This window comes from Protobothrops mucrosquamatus, unplaced genomic scaffold (genome assembly GCF_001527695.2).
Source record: "Protobothrops mucrosquamatus isolate PMUCROS unplaced genomic scaffold, P.Mucros_1.0 scaffold210, whole genome shotgun sequence".
Classification (NCBI taxonomy): Eukaryota; Metazoa; Chordata; class Lepidosauria; order Squamata; family Viperidae; genus Protobothrops; species Protobothrops mucrosquamatus.
Genome location: NW_015386564.1, coordinates 41,492 through 54,889, shown reverse-complemented (window position 1 = coordinate 54,889; position 13,398 = coordinate 41,492). Strand labels below are relative to the sequence as shown.

At 46.1% G+C, this 13,398-nt stretch overlaps 1 protein-coding gene across 1 annotated transcript in view; it reads right to left on the bottom strand.

Annotated features, from left to right (window-relative positions):
- Positions 1-13,398, bottom strand: part of CDK5RAP2 (CDK5 regulatory subunit associated protein 2) — an 82,652-nt gene that overhangs the window by 30,879 nt on the left and 38,375 nt on the right. Inside the window, exons 14-19 of the mRNA XM_029283740.1 lie at positions 12,525-12,652; positions 11,094-11,212; positions 10,052-10,180; positions 3,771-3,866; positions 2,232-2,416; positions 268-718 (exon numbers count right to left, since the gene is read on the bottom strand). Of these exons, the coding sequence (XP_029139573.1) occupies positions 268-718; positions 2,232-2,416; positions 3,771-3,866; positions 10,052-10,180; positions 11,094-11,212; positions 12,525-12,652 (1,108 nt within the window). The remainder of the gene's footprint in view (positions 1-267; positions 719-2,231; positions 2,417-3,770; positions 3,867-10,051; positions 10,181-11,093; positions 11,213-12,524; positions 12,653-13,398) is intronic.

The following is a 13,398-nucleotide window of genomic DNA, read 5'->3' as shown; positions in this document are numbered from 1 at the left end:
TGGGGCTCGCTCTGTACCAGCACTTACCATTCCTTTCTAACACTGATGATGTTCCCTAGTTGGGTCATGAAACGTCTGCAAGATGACCACCCAGCTCAGAGAGCACCAAGGACCCCACAGTCCTCCTCTTCCTCCTCCTCCTAGCCCTGATGATGTTACCTACTTGGGTCATGAAACGTCTGCAAGAAGACCACCCAGCTCAGAGAGCACCGAGGACTCCGCAGGTCAACCCTGAGCTACAAGGCGCCTTCTCCAACCGATACTCACTTTGTTTGCTTTGCTGACCAGGAGGAGAGACTTCTGCGGATCGGCCTTGACAGAGACGGACCTCTGCCAGCAATCCTTGTCAAACCGAGAAGATGGGGGGGTGGCTCCATCTTCAGAGACCGGCGTCCTTTGGCCTTCGTGCTTGGGCCTCGTGGCGCCGTCCGGGCCGGTTACCGTCTGGGTAGCCGTGTCCTTCACTTCCACTTTGGACGATTCCGTCTCCACGTCCAACTCGCGCACGGTCCCGTCTCGGCCGGGCGCGGGTTGCGATTCGCCTTGTTGCTTCAACGTGACGTTGGCTTGCATGAGCTGTTCGAGTTCGGTTCTCAGCTGAATAATCAGCTGCTTCAGATCACCTTCCTCTTTATTCTCCAGATCATCATTGAAACTGTCTCGCTCGGCGATTTTCTGAGGCTCTAACGGCTCATTTGCAGCTTTCTTCTCTTCTTGCCTGCTTTTTTTATGCCAGGAGCGGAGAGAGGAGGAACGGAGGGAGAAAAATAACAAAATGATTTTTTTAAAAAAAACAACAACCCCAAACGTTTGTTAGAAACTGCAAAACAGTTTCCAGGCTCACGATAAAGCCTGAATAAATCCTTTCTCATGCCAACCCCCTTCAAAGAGAGTCAGAGGAGAAATTTTGGGGGTGGAGGATTAACCAAACAGTAGGTGTTGCTTTAAAAAAAACCCGAAACAAAATAGGAGAGATTCAGAAATACACTTAATCCAAACAGCTATCCAGAAATGATTAGGTATAATTTGGCGACGGTTTAAAAATAAATAGCAGGCTGGTCCGAAAAAAAACCAACAAAATCGTTGGATGGGAGCTGCTGTTTTTTCCCCCTTAGAAAATGGGGATAATTTTCTCATTTATCACAGTCGGGCAGCTTCGGTGGAGACACAAAAGGGCAGAGAGAAACCTCAAGCGCTCCGGAGGCGGTGGCTAAACGCCAAACTCACTCTGCTGTTTTTTTTCCAGAATGAACCGTTCAAAACAGGCGGTCCTCAACTCAGCAGGGTTGTCAACGCTGCTAACTTGGGATGTTTTTGCACTGACAACAGATGGAGATGCAGCCATTTTCTTCTTGTTGCTTTTAGATGATGCTGGGAGGGGGGGGGATGTGCACGAGAGTCTAGCTAGACATAATAACACTGGACCTAGTGTGAGAACCAAGGTTGTTGAAATAAGAGATGATAAGGAATTGGCGGGCTGGAGAGCAAGCTTGCATTTCAAACTAATTGGGGAATATGGACGTTTTCCCATTTGATTCAGCTTTTTCTTCCGGACGATCCAGATCTTACTTTTAGGTGATGGATGAAGAGAAGATTTGGAAGACAAAACGACCTGAATCAATCATGGTCTCTCCTCCAGTTTACAGAGATCCCTGTCCCACACCTAAAGAGCCTTGGTACAGATTATCAATCACAATGACGTGCCACCAAAATTCCAAGACCAACGTCAGCGATCCTCTTTTAACAACCATGGCGAGAAAGGTCGTTAAGAATGGGGCAAAACTCGCTTAACAACTCTCTTGCTTAGCAAGATCAATTCTGGGCATAAGATGAGGACTGCAAAACCTTAGCAGCCTCCAATCTCCCCCAGACAAAAAGAGAACAGACCTCATTCGTTTGCAATTCTTTCTCGCTCGGAGGCATCCTTTTATAGACTTGGAGATCATTTGACATGGGTGGTCTCACCTGCTTGGCCCCCTCCCTGGAGGAAGCCTCTTCCCTCCACGCCACCCCCTAAATTGCCAAGAAGGAAACTCGCCCCATAAACCTAGCTTTGATCTCCTGGTTACTTAATTGCATGAGGAGCTGAAACCCTTTTGAAGCAGCTAGCTATTTTCTCCCAGGTAAATTAGAGAAAGGGCCATTATTCTCCGTTTTCGACTTGCAATCGCTTCCTTCGTTCCTCCAGTCGGACGGCTGTCCAAATTGCCGTGTCTGAGCTGCTCACTCACCGAGATCCCAATTCTGCCGCTCTGTTTTCGTTCGGAAGGCCTGCAGGCGAAGACGTCTCTTCCTGACTCTCGCAACTGTTGGCCGCTGGGCTCCCGTCGAAGTATTTGCCAGCCACCGGCTCGGCTTCAAAGTCCGGCGGGTTCAGGGTCTTGTAGGGTTGATCCAAAGAGTCTAAAGGGATGATCTGGTGGAAAGGAAAAGAGGCATTGCTCTTTGACTGGCAGAAAGGAAGCATGTAGGCCCCTGTCTGCCAATCTAGAGGCAGGAGAAGTGGAGGAGAGCCATCGACTCTGGCCAAAGAGAAAAGACCCTGTAGTAACCTCCTGGATGCCAGAGTTGGGACGCTAACAATGAAATCCAGCCTTGCAGAGACTTGAAGATGGTACCGTCCGGGGTTGAGCCGGCACCAGGGTTTGTGACTCTGCTCAACAGCCCAAGCAGAAATGCCCATGGTGGATTCCCCCTTTGGGTCAAGGAGGGGAGGGGATAGGGGAAGGGAGGGGAGGAACAGAAGAGAAGGGAGAAGGGGAAGGGAGAAAGGGGAAGTGGGAAGGGAAGGAAGTAAATGGGTGAAGAAGGGAAGGGAAAGGAAAAGGAAGGGAAGGGAAGGGAGTAAATGAGTGAAGAAGGGAAGGGAAAGGAGTAAATGGGTGAAGAAGGGAAGGGAAAGGAGTAAATGGGTGAAGAAGGGAAGGGGAGAGAAGGGAAGGAAGTAAATGGGTGAAGAAGGGAAGGGAAGGAAGGGAAGGGAGTAAATGGGTGAAGAAGGGAAGGGAGTAAATGGATGAAGAAGGAAAGGGAAGAGAAGGGAAGGGAATAAATGGGTGAAGAAGGGAAGGGAAGGGGAGTAAATGAGTAGGGAAGGGAGTAAATGAGTGAAGAAGGGAAGGGAAGAGAAGGGAAGGGAGTAAATGGGTGAAGAAGGGAAGGGAAGGGAAGAGAAGAGAAGGGAGTAAATGGGTGAAGAAGGGAAAGGAAGGGAAGGGGAGTAAATGAGTAGGGAAGGGAGTAAATGGGTGAAGAAGGGAAGGGAAGGGAAGGGAAGGGAAGGGAAGGGAAGAGAAGAGAAGAGAAGAGAAGAGAAGAGAAGAGAAGAGAAGAGAAGAGAAGGGAGTAAATGAGGGAAGAAGGGAAGGGAAGAGAAGGGAAGGGAGTAAATGAGTAAAGAAGGGAAGAGAAGAGAAGAGAAGAGAAGAGAAGAGAAGAGAAGAGAAGAGAAGAGAAGAGAAGGGAAGGGAAGGGAATAAATGGGTGAAGAAGGGAAAGGAAGGGAAGGAACACTAGTAATGACAGAAGAACTGGAGTTATTTCCTCCCATCAGCCTGTAACTTCAGCGAGGCGTACATGGAATTGTAAACCCAGGAATCCTTGCAGGACTCTTCTCTTCAGGCCACCAAAGAGGGACAAACGTCAAACCCAACCGCCCGGCCTATCCTTGAAGGACCCATCGGAGCCATTCATTCTCTGGCACTGCAGAGCTTCACCCGCCCGCAAGGGAGAAGCCCCAAACAGGCCGCCGGGTGATCACCAACTCCCACCTCGCTCAGCGTCTCCGCGCAGTCGCCGCTCGGCCCGCTCGCCTCTTCGTCGGAGGCCCCCAGCAGAGTCTGACTTCCCTCCGTTCTTTCAAGAAGCTACGCAAAAGTGTGGAATGGGATGAAAAAAACAACAACGCTGCATTGGTCAAAGGAAACCGGGTGATATGACGCATGTATAAACAAGTAATGCCTTTTTGTTTTTTTCAACAAAAAAAAAAGGAAAACAAAAACATCCCTGGAAACAAGAGCAACAGATAGGAGGTTATTTAGCATCAGCCCCATCCCAAAAGGTACTAAAAAAAAAAAAGTATTTGATTCACACACGTTTCAGCAAAAGAGGTAGTCCTCGACTTACGACTGCAATGGAGACTTGGAAAGGACCTTGGAGGTCATCGAGTCCAACCCCCTGCTCAGGCAGGAAACCCTATACCGTTTCGGACAAATGGCTGTCCAGTCTCTTCTTAAAAACTTCCAGTGTTGGAGCATTCACCGCTTCTGGAGGCAGGTTGTTCCACTGGTTAATTGTTCTCACTGTCAGGAAGTTTCTCCTTAGTTCTAGGTTGCTTCTCTCCTTGATTAATTTCCATCCATTGCTTCTCATCCTGCCTTCAGGTGCTTTGGAGAACAGCTTGACTCCCTCTTTTTTGGGGCAACCCCTGAGGTATTGGAACACTGCTATCATGTCCCCCCTGGTCCTTCTCTTCGTTAAACTAGACATGCCCAATTCCAGCAACCGTTCCTTATATGTTTTAGCCTCCAGTCCCCTGATCATCTTCGTTGCTCTTCTCTGTATTCTTTCTAGAGCAGTGTTTCTCAACCTTGACAATTTTAAGGCATGTGGACTTCAACTCCCAGAATGCTGGCTGTGGAATTCTGGGAGTTGAAGTCCACATGCCTTAAAATTGTCAAGGTTGAGAAACACTGCTCTAGAGTCTCAACATCTTTTTTGCACCGTGGTGACCAAAACTGGAGGCCGTATTCCAAAGTGTTATTAAGTCACTTCACCCCTAGAAGACCCCAAGGAGCCTTCCAAGCTGGCGTTGTAACCTCCGCCCACAAACACATCAAGCCACCAAAGGTGGTTTTTTCCTTCGTCCACAACTAACACCGCTATCAATCTTTAAGGGGCACAAAAGACACTCGCCCTCTTTGTTTTCACCCCCGCCTTCAAAAGCCTAACGTATCCAGACTCTCCGGAATTCCTTTGGTATATTATAGCAATTAGCGATTAATGGAAACTTTACCAGGCGCTGCTTAAGCGAGACCAATGCCCTGGAGAGCCATTTCCCCGCTTTCCTTAAATGAAAATTCCCATAAAATGGAGCTGTTCACCCAAAGTTTTATTTTGAAAGAGTTATCTGCTGCGAGGCGAAGAAAAAGGAGATGCGTCTTGAATCCCTAAGGCCTTTCCAGATCTCTACAAGATTCATTAAATAACCCATTTTTTTTTCAGGGAAGGACACGTTTGGGGTTCTCCTTTCAGAGGCTTCAACCTGTCTCCGGAATCCACTATCGGAGCAGCCGGAGACTCACAGGTCTAACTCTTTCCCAAAATCCGAAAATTCCTTCTCAACTGAGAAAACGAGAAGGTTTTCCCCTGGCAGGCTAATATTCTGCGTTTCTGGGATGCATTTAATGCAATGAGATCGGTCCCTCACCATCAGTGAGGAGAAGAGCAACAAAGATGATCAGGGGACTGGAGGCTAAAACATAGGATGAATGGTTGTTGGAATTGGTTATGTCTAGTTTAACGAAGAGAAGGATGAGGGGGGACATGATAGCAGCCTTCCAGTATCTCAGGGGCTGCCCCAAAGAAGAGGGAGTCAAGCTATTCTCCAAAGCCCCTGAAGGCAGGACAAGAAGCAATAGGATGGAAACTAATCAAGGAGAGAAGCAACCTAGAACTAAGGAGAAACTTCCTGACAGTTAGAACAATTAACCAGTGGAACAACCTGCCTCCAGAAGTTGTGGATGCTCCAACACTGGAGGTTTTTAAGAAGAGATCAGGACAACCATTTGTCCAGAATGGTATAGGGTCTCCTGCTTGGGCAGGGGGTTGGACTAGAAGACCTCCAAGGTCCCTTCCAACTATTCTATTCTATTCTATTCTATTCTATTCTATTCTATTCTATTCTATTCTATTCTATTCTATTCTATTCTATTATTCTATTCTATTTCCTATTCTATTCTATTCTATTTCCTATTCTATTCTATTCTATTTCCTATTCTATTTATTTTACTCTATTCTATTTCCTATTCTATTCTATTCTAAATTCTGTTCCATTCCCTCTTCTCTTCTCTATTCTGTTCTATTCTATATTCTGTTTCATTCCCTCTTCTCTTCTCTTCTATATTCTGTTCTATTCTATATTCTGTTTTTCTATTCTATATTCTGTTCCATTCCATTCCATTCCCTATTCTATTCTATTCTATTCTATTCTATTCTATTCTATTTCCTATTCTATTTATTCTATTCTATTCTATTTCCTATTCTATTCTATTTATTCTATTCTATTCTATTTCCTATTCTATTCTATATTCTGTTCCATTTACTCTTCTCTTCTCTTCTCTATTCTGTTCTATTCTATATTCTGTTCCATTCCATTCCCTATTCTATTCTATTCTATTCTATATTCTAATCTATTTTACTATCCTCTTACATTGTTTGCCCGCGCTCTGCTCCTCTTGTGGAAAGGAGCCACCGAGCACACAGGCCCTGTCCTTTTCTTCTGAAATGCCGCTTTGGCCCCCATCAAAGCGAGAAAGCATCAGAGGCCATTGTCCACTTTCGTCCACCTTGGGTGGGTGGCAGACCGAGTCAGCCAGGAGGAAGATCGAATCGTTTCCTCCTAATGTCCTTTCTGCAGCCCGGCCAACGCGGGCGTGAAAGCAGCCAAGCGTCTTTGGCGGGGGCTGCCCATTAAGCGCATGGGCTGGGCGCAGAAACGTCATTGAGCTAAGCTGGCTGAATCCTCGGCACAGCCAAGGAATTTCTGAGACCGAGCTGACATTTCCTCCCTCTTGGACCAGCAACCGAAGCGGAAGCCAGACAGAGCTGAGATCGCATTCGGTGTCCGCCACAGAAGCCGCCTTTGACAGCCTCAATCTCTTCTTTCTACCTCCCCACCCCCTTTTTTAAAAAATAATAATAATAATAATATAAAACAGGCGTCTCCAACCTGAACAGAGAGCATGGGGGGGGAATTAGGGGGGGGAAATACACATTTCCATGTGAAACCGAGTCTGGTGGTGGTCCAACGGCCAAATCCACCCCCTCCCCCCAAAAAAACACCCAGTTCAAGGTGAAGGGAAGGGCTTCTGAGGATCGATCCGGTCTTGTTCCAAAAACCTTGAGAGTCTGCTTTTCCTCGACAAAGTTGCTGAGACGCCACCTTCTGCAACCAACAAGAGGGCCCCAGATGCTGGACTCAGCACAATGAGCGCCCGGTTTTGAAAGCAGATGTTTGGGAGAGGAAAGAAAAGCAAAGCTTTTTCGCTTTTCGGAGGCCAGAACCGCTCCAGGTGTTGCAGGTCCCCAAGGAGTTGGAAGTTATAATAATAATAATAATAATAATAATAATAATAGTAATAATAATAATAATAATAATAATAATAATAATAAAAAGTTGGAAGGGACCTTGGAGGTCATCTAGTCCAACCCCCTGCTCAGGCAGGAAACCCTATATACCATTTCAGACAAATGGCTGTCCAGTCTCTTCTTAAAAACTAGAGATAGAATATACCATTTCAGATAATAATAGAGTAGAGCAGAGCAGAGCAGAGCAAGCAGGAACAGAACAGAACAAGACAGAACAGAACAGAATAGAGCTGGAAGGGACCTTGGAGGTCTTCTAGTCCAGCCCCCTGCTCAAGCAGGAGACCCTTTCCCATTTCAGACAAATGATTGTCCAATCTCTTCTTAAAAACTTCCAGTGACGAAGCGCCCACAACTTCTGAAGGCAAAAGCCGTTCCACTGGTTAATTGTTTTCACTCTCAGGAAATTTCTCCTTAGTTTTATGTTGCTTCTCTCCTTGATTGGTTTCCATCCGATGTTCCTCGTCTGGACTTTGGGGACTTTGGAAAATAGCTTGACCCCCCTCTCTGGGGGAGGACAGAAGATAGTTAGAAGACCCCCACGGAGAGGACTTCCTGCAGCCCTGCCTGGATCCTAGGTAGCTTTCTGCCATTTTAAAACATCTGCTCAGGAAAAGAGAAGAATAATGGGTGAGGGCACCCATCCCTTCCCTCTGTTTCCCCAACAACTGTAACTTTGCACCCAGAGCCAGCACCAACTTCATCAAACCTGTGCACACGGTTCAGCTGCTTTATGCCCCAAATTTGCTGGAGACAGCCAAAAAAAAAAAAAATTCAGGTTGTGTAAGCATTCCATTTTCCAGCTCCTTGAGTCACAAAGTCTGATTTAAGCACTCCAGGTAGAAAAATGTCATTCTGCTGCTTGGTTTTTGATCCAGAAAAAATGATCCGAGCAGTACTTTTTCTTAAAATAAAATAAAATAAAATAGCAAGCTGTGCACTTCCGAGGGATTAAAACGGGGCAATCGGGCCCAGTGATTCATTGCAAGATGGGAAGGGGAGGGATGTCGGGGGGGGGGGGGAAATAAGAGAACAGCTCAACCTGTTGGATTTCCTCAAGGAAGAACACAAAAGCGAGGCAACGTATCTCTCATTTAAAAGGATCCGAATCCTCCCAATCTCCAGATAAAATAGGAGCCAGCTGTGTGCAGCAGCTGCCAAAAAGGCCAACACAGTGCTAGGCTGCATTAACAGAGGGATAGAATCAAGATCACCTGAAGTGTTAATACCGCTTTACAATGACTTGGTAAGGCCACACTTGGAATACGGCATCCAGTTTGGGTCACCACAATGTAAAAAAGATGTTGAGACTCTAGAAAGAGTGCAGAGAAGAGCAACAAAGATGATTAGGGGACTGGAAGCTAAAGCATATAAGGTACGGTTGCTGGAATTGGGAATGTCTAGTTTAATGAAAAGAAGGACAAGGGGGGACAGGATAGCAGTGTTCCAGTATCTCGGGCTGCCCCAAAGAAGAGGGAGTCAAGCTATTCTCCAAAGCACCTGAAGGCAGGACAAGAAGCGACGGATGGAAACTCATCAAGGAGAGAAGCAACCTAGAACTAAGGAGAAACTTCCTGACAGTCAGAACAATTAACCAGTGGAACAACCTGCCTCTAGAAGTGGTAAATGCTCCAACACTGGAAGTTTTTAAGAAGAGACTGGACCGCCATCTGTCAGAAATGGTGTAGGGTCTCCTGCTTGGGTCGGGGGGTTGGACTAGATGAGCTCCAAGGTCCCTTCCAATTTCTAGTCTAAGGTCTCCTGCTTGAGCAGGGGGTTGGACTAGAAGACCTCCAAGGTCCCTTCCAACTCTTGTTATTCTTAACTGGTAGCTGCTGGAATTTCTTCTGAAGCCTTCAGCAATCATCTTGCAAATCCAAGGATATTGGATTCACCCTTTACTGGCACCCTCCGAAAGCTATCAAAAGGGCAACAGCATTAACTTGGATAGGAGCCCTGAATTCTCATGGCCAGGCCTTCTACACGGTTGGAACACGTATGCTTAGCTTTACAGTTGACCTCCATCCATTTCCCCTAAAAGGAAGATTTTTGCTTCTTGATTATCCACAGTTCCCTTTCCCAAAAGGCAACCTCCAGGGGGAATATTCCGAAATTGAATTTTAAAAGACGGCTCCCTATTTGGAACTTGGGTTTGGCTGGTCTAAAGAAAAGAAGGAATAGGGGAGACATGATAGCAACGTTCCAGTATCTGAGGGGCTGCCACAAGGCAGAGGGGGTCAAACTATTCACCAGAGCACCAGAGGGAATGAGAAGAAACAATGGTTGGAAACTGATCAAGGAGAGAAGCAACCTGGAACTAAGGAGAAACTTCCTGACAGTGAGGACAATCAACCAGTGGAACAGCTCGCCACCAGAAATCATGGGCGCCCCATCACTGGAGGTTTTTAAGAAGAGACTGGACAATCACCTGTCTGAGATGGTGTAGGTTCTCCTGCTTAAGCAGGGGGCTGGACTAGAAGACCTCCAAGATCCCTTCCAGCTCTATTCTATTCTTTTTCACTTACACTGTCAACCGTATCCCGGTTGACTTTTGAAGAAGTCTCAGATCACGCAATCTGGATCTGTTCCATCTGTTGTCCAAGCTGTGCGTAATATCTTCAACAATTTCAGGGGACCGTGTTAGTTTCAGGAGAATTAGGAGGTTTAAGAAAAACCCGAGTCTCACCTCGCTTGTGTCTAAGGACTTCTGCTTCTCGTTTCCCGAAGGATCCGACGTGGAGAAGTCAAACGGCTTCTTTTTCAGCTCCTGGATGACCCAGTGCATTTCCTTCACCACGCCGAGGAGCTCGACAAACTGAGAAAAACGTGAAGAGAAGCCCTCAAAGACGGTGGGAATTCTTACATCCTTCCAGAAAGTTCCTATGTTCCCATTTGAACAGATGGTTCTTGGTCAAAACGCCCTGCCTGACTCACGTTTCCCACAACACAGGGAATTCACCTTGGAAAGGACCATGATGAGCCTGCCTACAAATAGCTGGTTAACCAGGATGCTTATCAGTTAGGTAGGCTACTCCGTTCATGTCCCAAATGGGGACAATTAATCTTATCCAAAGCAAAGGTGAGATAGACTCCGTATTTGGGCTCTTTTAATCTAGAATCTGACCCTCCTTGGGATCCCTCTCAATTCTTGTAGAACTGGTGGTTGGATCCTGAAGGTTATTCTAGATTTGCTACTCCAAGTATCTCCTACGTTCGGATCCCTTGCAATTTCCTTGCAAACTTACGTAGGCGGACATCAAGCAACCCGCACTGGAACTCAACACAGTCAATACAGCCAACTCAACACAGCCAACTCAACACAGCCAACTCAACACAGCCAACTCAACACAGCCAACCCGCCACGGTCAACTTGCTGTGGGACAACTCGCCGCAGGACAATTTAACAGTTCAATTGAATTATTCAAAATAAAATTTAAAAAATATATATTTCAATTTTTGTCATTCCCTTTTCATTCTGTCTCTCCTCCAGCATTCTTTTCTTTAATGACTCTTTTTCTTGGATATTAGTGTAACTCTCGTCCCGCGGCGAATGGTCCCGCGTCAAGTGGGCCATGTCAAGTTGGCCAATGTGAGTTGGCCATAGCAAGTTGGTCGTGGCGAACTGTCATCAGACCGGCACTCACTGTGCGGTCTCAGAGACAAATAAGATGCAGTGATGTTAATGAGCTTTCTCGAAGACACGGCTAGAGAAGAGGGGAGCCAAATACCTTCTTTTTAAGCTCCTCCACAGAGAGCTGGTCAACTTGACAGTCCCAACGGTGATCCTGGTCCCGCAAGCAGATGCTCATGTACGACGTCTGGTTGCTCCAAGATAAATGGGTGTCCTCTAGTGAAAAAAGCAGGGTGGAAAAACTGCATTTATTCCAGAATAATGCCACCTAAGTTGAGCCATGAACGTGAGGAAGAACGCTACCTAGGATTAGATTAGATTAGGATTATATTAGATAACCTTTATTGTCGTTTTTTTCCTGTGGGCACAACGGCACACATTAAAAATGAAATTTAGTTGCTTGCTCTCAAAGTGTACACATACATAACACACATTTAAAACATACTATGTACAACATATGTATACACCTACACCCTTACATATAAGTAACATATAAATGTTAATCACTGTCCGTCTTGAATACATAACGGAAGGAGGAAGCTTGAGAGTTCACAAGGTTGATACTGTATGGAACGAAACTGGGACTGAATCAGAATGTTCTGCTTCGGATACCACGAAGCCCTCGCCTCCCAGAAGGGAACAAGGAAAACAGGTTGTGAAGAGGATGTAATAATAATAATAATGATAAAGTTGGAAGGGACCTTGGAGGTCATCTAGTCCAACCCCCTGCTCAGGCAGGAAAACCTATACCATTTCGGACAAATGGCTGTCCAGTCTCTTCTTAAAAACTTCCAGTGTTGGAGCATTCACCGCTTCTGGAGGCAGGTTGTTCCACTGGTTAATTGTTCTAACTGTCAGGAAGTTTCTCCTTAGTTCTAGGTTGCTTCTCTCCTTGGTTAGTTTCCATCCGTTGCTTCTTGTCCTGCCTTCAGGCACTTTGGAGAATAGCTTGACTCCCTCTTCTTTGGGGCAGCCCCTGAGATACTGGAAGGCTGCTGTCATGTCCCCCCTCATCCTTCTCTTCATTGAACTAGACCTGCCCAATTCCAGCAACCGTTCCTTATATGTTTTAGCCTCCAGTGCCCTAATCGTCTTTGTTGCTCTTCTCTGTACTCTTTCTAGAGTCTCAACATCTTTTTTACATCGTGGTAACCAAAACTGGATGCAGGATTCCAAGTGTGGCCTTACCAAGGCCTTGTAAAGCGGTATTAATACTTCACGTGATCTTGATTCTATCCGTCTGTTAATGCAGCCTAGCACTGTGTTGGCTTTTTTGGCAGCTGCAGCACACGGCTGACTCATATTTAAATGATTGTGTAGAGTCCCAGACAATCTTGTGGACCCTGCTCAAACAACGCTTATGTGCTATACAACCATGAATGTGAAGCTGGATGCTACCTAAGATGCAGCCATGAACATGAAGATCGATGCTACCTAAGATGCAGCCACAAAGACTGGTAGTCCTGTGTATCCCTTTCTCTACAAACCTCTCTATCCTCTTTGGAGAGCAAGAGTCTATTCTACTCACCTTCCTTCCTGTTGTCCTGGATTTGCTCTTCTAACGCTCTCCTCAAATTCCAAGTCTCCAGGATGCCTTCTTCAAGTTGCTTCCGCAGGGCCAAGATGGTGTTTAGCTCCTCCTGCAGATTATTTATGCTAATTTTTTTTTTAAAAAAAAGAAAAGAAAAGAAGAATTTTTAACTGAAAGACCGAAGGAGACAAACGCTCAAGGCTCACGAAACATTTGCAAAAATTGTGCTCTGGACCTCTGGCATAACTTTTGGTTCAGACATAAAAGGAGAAAGAATGAAGTCGGCTTTTAAAAGCCTCTTGAAAGGGCAGGATAAACAGATCTTTATAGAAGATTAAAATAAAAGTTTAAAAAAAAAACCACGAGCGTCATTTGTCCCCGTGGCGGTGGTGGTGTCTTTCAAACTTGGGACGACATCCTGAGCTTCAAACTTATTAATTTTGTCCTCAGCAAGGACACAAATTTGTCTGGAATCTCTGAAGCCTTCGGAGAGATCTGTTTATTTCACTGACATTTTTTTCCCCAGGCTGCCGAGTTCTAAATCTCCCTCCTTTAGTTCATCTGCACAACGGTCGGGCGAGGTAGGGTAGGCCCAGGATGCCTTAAGTTCACAGGGCTCCGCTCTTCGGTTTACGACTGCAGTTAAAAGAATAGCACAGTGGCGGAGAGAGAAAAGAGTAAAGGAGGGGAGAAGGAAGTAGGAAGGTTGGAGGAGAGAGTGGTGAAAGAGAAGAGGAGAGGAGAGGAAGAAGAGGGAAGTAGGGAAGAAAGAGAAGGAAGGGAGAAAGGAGAGGAGAGAGAAAAGAGTAAAGGAGGGGAGAAGGAAGTAGGAAGGTTGGAGGAGAGAGTGGTGAAAGAGGAGAGGAGAGGA